Below are 5,036 nucleotides of genomic sequence, written 5' to 3'. Positions count from 1 at the left end.
TCTCTCCCTTTCATCTTCAATCTCTTCCCCAGGGAGGCTAATCACAGACCTCAGTTACTCCTAAAAGTGATCCTCATGGCTCAGCCACCCCAAATGACACCAAGCCTATAATCTCTCCTTCCAATGTCTGAATAATTATTTTTTCTCCTAAGTCACGAGAGATAAAAATATAGCAGGCAAGGTCACTTAAGAAATCCATGGGAAAGACAATCCGACCAGATTACAAACCAAAACAACTCACTGAGAGCACTAAGCATTCAGCAACACATTACCAAAGGCAACTAGACAGTCAAACTCCAGGGGGGTGGGCAAGTCCCTGGGAATCATTTCACAGAAGAGCAAGGTAATTAGCCATCTAAAATAAAGGAGGTGTAGTACTGCAAGTACAAAACACCCTACACTGAAACACAAATGAAACACAGCAACTGCCCCACTGGCACTTCCAAAGCTGCCATTCAAAGGAAATTCAAGTGCCTTCCACCAGAAAAAAAGGAACTATGGACTGAAGATATCATAGAGGTGACAACCTGAAGCCACAGTATGAGTCACAAACATGTGTCCAGAAGTGTTGCCAACCTCTATTATTCAAGAGCCAGGACAGAGAAGTCATCATGCACTTAAGTAATAAATTCAGGGTTTTTACTTTCTAGGACACTCTCTAGGAAAGTTTTCAAGACTTCTGCAACCATTAAAGACCCACTAGGCAACAGTTTTGCCTGCCCTGTCATAAAAGGTGCTGGAATTCTGCACTGCTGGGACTTTCTGACGAAGGAGAAATGGAACCGAATTCTGGTTTCCAGAACTTCTGGCCTAAACTACTAAGGATGCGACTGTTAACAGCATGATCCGTATAGACGTGCAGAAGCATCAACACTGATGAAGATGGGGCATGAATCCAGGAAAAGCAGTAAGCAGAATTTGACTGTCCCACCTGAGGCTGGGCTTAGAAGGCACATGATGGGGTAATAGATGGGTCTTGAAAATGAACTGAAGAGAGGGCAGATGACAAATTACTGCAGGGAGAAAAGGAAGGTATCCCAGATGGCAATGGTAACACTGGGAGGAGGTTCTTTCACCCACTCACCCACTGTGGAGAAAACCTCTTTGGTACTTAAGGAGCAATGATCACTGTATAGTTGTAGGAGAGAAAGCATGCTTTTAGGGGGAAACATCAGTAGAGGCTTCTGTATGCAAGACTTGAAATGCAGACCACAGATGGCAATCACATCACACCACAGTATCTTCTCTTCTCCAGTAGAGAATGCAAAGCCATCAGCCTCTGACTGGCAATGCCCCGAACTCCATGAAGCTGATTCACTAGCAAGCAACAGTCTGCAACTAAACTCCCTGCAGTTTGATACCAATTACTGCATAAATGAAAGCAGTATTTAGCTGCTTTGAAAGCAATGAAAATGACTCAGTATTCAGACACAGAAGCTTTCCTCTCATGGTCTGTTGCTGTTGATCCAGCATGTGAAAGAATAACCAGTGTAAGTGCTAAAACTGCAAACTATGGTGTACTAGACTGGATGCAGAAACCACACTGACATGTCTAAGCTAGCATCTGAAGGTTAAATGTTATTTGCATCATTACAGGAATCTTAATGGAACTTTGCAAAAAAAAGGGCTTATTTACAAGTGTTCCCGTTAACTTTCAGGCATGGAATTACACATGCTTGCAGAACTATAACAGAAGATGATCATTCATTTTCCTTGTAGTACATGCTCCAAGAGCATTAGCCTCAAACAGCTCAAAGTTATGTTCTGTTTGGACTTTGGCCTAATCATAAATACAAAATAAAATAAGTTGGAGCAAAACTAAGAGTTAAAATCTTATCTTTTGTTTGGCTCTTGCATTTTAAAGACAGAATGTAGATACCATCTGGCAGCTTTGCTTTTCAGAACTAGCACTTATGCAAGGTAATTTCTGCCTCATCATTTATTCCTGGACAGCGCCAGTTTTCCTTGAACCACTTCTCCAAAACCTGATCAAAACAAGTACCAACTATCCTGTCCTTTTCAATTAGGCTGGCAGTAAAACCAGGAGGAAGTACAGATGCAGCTAACAAAATTATTATGTTATCAATTAACTGTGGCAGGAAAAGTGATTCCTGCTAGAAGGAAGAAATAAACACACTCCTCTCCCTTCTCTAAAACCACCTAGTCTGAAACAACCCAGAAGACTTTGACTACTTGGTGAGACAGACAAATTTGTAATTATTATGCAAGGCTTCACTGGATTCAGAAGGCCAGAACTTCTAGCTGTTTAAACCTACCTGAGGAATTCTTATTCTATTTCTTTGACAAGTTTCTCCTTGTAAAGTAATTGTATTTTTTTTTCCTATTGGAAAACTGGATTCTGTCCTTTTTTTAACAGCAGCAGTGGGCAGCCTTTGGAAAGCAGTGAGATCAGCCTAAAGAGGAGGAGGCTGGAAATGCCCTCATGTCACTCAGCTATTTAGCTAAATGGCATTAAGGACAGGAGCTCCATCCTGGAGCTCATTTTCTTCAGCTGGAAGGAGGGTGGCTGCAGGAACAATGGGCTTTATGGTTAGCACTGTTTATGGGGACACCAGGCAGTTGCCAACTGACTGCTCCACATAGCAGCATAACCAGGGGTAGGCAACCAAAGGAATCGGCCCCAGACACTGCCTAGCAGGTGTGCAGGAATGGAGGTGGAGGGGCACCAGAATGGCAGCAGCAGGTGTCTGGCACCCAGCCACATCCTACATATAAGTTGGCAGCAACTGTAAACTCAGTGCTGTGAACCACACAAAGGAAGGGGGAATGAGGCTGACAAAGGGGGCTCCTGCCTCAGGTCTGCAAGGCCAGAGTTAACTAGGCAAGCCCATGCTGAGAACAGCCCCTGGCTGAGCCCACAGCCCTGCAGGTAAGATTCTGCCTGGCCCTGCCACCCCATTTACCCATGCTCAGCAAGATTCCCTCCCTGCCAACCTGCCCCCAACTCCCCTCTGCCCAGGGCACCAAAATAGCATGTTATACCTCTGGCTTAGAAATCTGGAGCCGAATACGATTTTGCAGAGTACAATAATCTTCCTTGTACTGAATCATTAACCTACCCACAAAACCACCAGCAACCTCTGCAACTGTCCTAATAAAGTGTGAGAGGGGTTTCCATAAACATCTCAACAGCACCCCTGTGTGGGAACTGAGAAAAAGACAAGACTTAACCAAGCATAGAGTTCATTTGATACATCACACCAGAAATGTATCAGATACCACGTGTGTCTCCCTGAAAACAAAGACCAGAGGGATGCATCTACAATACTCTGATAAACTCTGCGTGATGCTAGGTTAGTTGCATGATCTTCCTGCATCTCAGCTCCCCCTGTGTAAAATGGGGATATACATCCTTGGTCTTACCCAATTAGTTTGGAAACACCTCAGAGTCTGGACTGGTTCTTAACAGTTTCTCTGCCCCCACAGGATTCTGAACAGAAACCAGAAAACTGATCAGACCCTTGTTAGTTTTACACAGCACTGACTGCTGTTGCTGTATGGAAAAGTCACAGACACCAGAAACAACACTGGAACCACACATCTGCAGCAGCAAGATGACATCTTGTCACAGGACTCAAGGCTGCTAACTCTACTTAATACGTATCATACCCAGACAGTGACTCTCAACCCATTTAGACTCTACGTCCCCACATCTGACTTGAGCCACACCTAAAAAAAAGCCAGCTTTGACTTTTCATTCATTTCACTCATTCCTACACCTTAAGGACTGGCCTTTTATCATTTTATTAAGACACTTCCACCGTATGCAGTCAAGCTTCTCACTCCAGGTGCCGACAAACCCTCGTGGCTGTGCAAACTGGCCAAACCATGGCTGGCTGCTCTGGCTGCCACCTCTCTGCTCTGGAACGAGGGCAATGGGCAAGATCTCCCCTTGCAGGGGCTTCTTGCAGGTCCCAAGGCAGCATGATCTTTACTTTGATGCTTCTGAGAAGGACGTGGCGCGCAGCTGTATCGACGTAGTAGTTTCCAGGGTCTCCAATGCAGATCATCAGGTTCTCCATAAACTTCACAGACTTGACTCTTCTAGCCTCGGTGTTTGCCAGACAACTCTGGCGCCACCCTTGTGACGAAGCAGGGGACACCCTCGCAGGCTCAGCGTACCGCTAAGCTTCCCAGAAGTTGGCGACGCTGTGACTCCATGGGGGCAACAGCGCACAGGCCTCTAGTCACAGTTACCTTTTCTGCACAGAGCTCAATGCTGCCCTCGGGAAAGCCAAACCTCTTCAGTGCCACGGTCATCCACCAACGGGTCCAGCGGCCTCTTCCACCCCGGACACGCCGAACTCCGGCAGCCAGAAGGACTGCTCAGTCCCGGTGGGAGCACCCCTCTCCGGGCCGTCAGTGCCTTCCGCTTCCACCTCCATCCGCAGCTGCACGACACGAACCTCTCGGCAGCGCACAGGGCCATCGTGGGCCGCGGCCATCGAGGAATCTCTCCGCCCCCTAAGAGGGAGACCACTGAGGAGGGAGCAGCTCGTCTCTGGAGACAAACCGCCAGGAAGGGGCGGGGAGCGCGGCCCCTGCAGAGTAACTGGGTAGCCGGAAGTGGGCGGTGCGGACACGTGCCAAGAACCGCGGTCAGGCTGAGCGACGCGCTCGGGCAGCTACAGCTCGGCCTGGGGAAGGCAGGGAGGAGCAATCCATCCCGGAGCTCGAGAGCCGGCAGCATCCGGCCGGAAGAGCGCTGGAGCCGGGCAGGCCTGAGCAATTGATGGCGGAGAGGGAGCGGCCAGCGGGACAGACCCGAGCAACCCGCGGCGGCGGCGACGGCAGGACAGGCGGGACTAATCCAAGGCAGAGCGATCGATCGCGCGGGGGGGGCGGGGCGCGCAGTTAACCTCCGCGGTGCCACAATCGCACCCGGCCGCATCCCGCCGCCATGCCCCGCTGCCCGCTGCCGCGGCGCCTGGTGCACCTGGACCTCAAGGGCGCGCCGCCTCGGCCGCACTACTTGGCCGAGGTAGCGGGGGTCCCGGGCCGGGCCGGGGCGGGGC

The 5,036-nt window shown here is 49.3% G+C and overlaps 2 protein-coding genes across 2 annotated transcripts in view; one reads left to right on the top strand and one right to left on the bottom strand.

Annotated features, from left to right (window-relative positions):
* The window catches only part of OGFOD3 (2-oxoglutarate and iron dependent oxygenase domain containing 3), a 176,857-nt gene extending 172,391 nt beyond the window's left edge, over positions 1-4,466 (bottom strand). Inside the window, exon 1 of the mRNA XM_019501553.1 lies at positions 4,290-4,466. Within this exon, the coding sequence (XP_019357098.1) occupies positions 4,290-4,466 (177 nt within the window). The remainder of the gene's footprint in view (positions 1-4,289) is intronic.
* A 274-nt stretch (positions 4,467-4,740) lies between these two features.
* Positions 4,741-5,036, top strand: part of HEXDC (hexosaminidase D) — a 12,337-nt gene continuing 12,041 nt past the window's right edge. Inside the window, exon 1 of the mRNA XM_019502631.1 lies at positions 4,741-5,002. Within this exon, the coding sequence (XP_019358176.1) occupies positions 4,922-5,002 (81 nt within the window). The 5' untranslated portion in view covers positions 4,741-4,921. The remainder of the gene's footprint in view (positions 5,003-5,036) is intronic.

The sequence above is a fragment of the Gavialis gangeticus genome, unplaced genomic scaffold (assembly GCF_001723915.1).
Source record: "Gavialis gangeticus isolate Ggan-Ray unplaced genomic scaffold, GavGan_comp1, whole genome shotgun sequence".
In the NCBI taxonomy this organism is placed as follows: Eukaryota; Metazoa; Chordata; order Crocodylia; family Gavialidae; genus Gavialis; species Gavialis gangeticus.
Note: the sequence above shows the minus strand (reverse complement) of the source record. Positions and strands in the feature narration are given on the sequence as shown.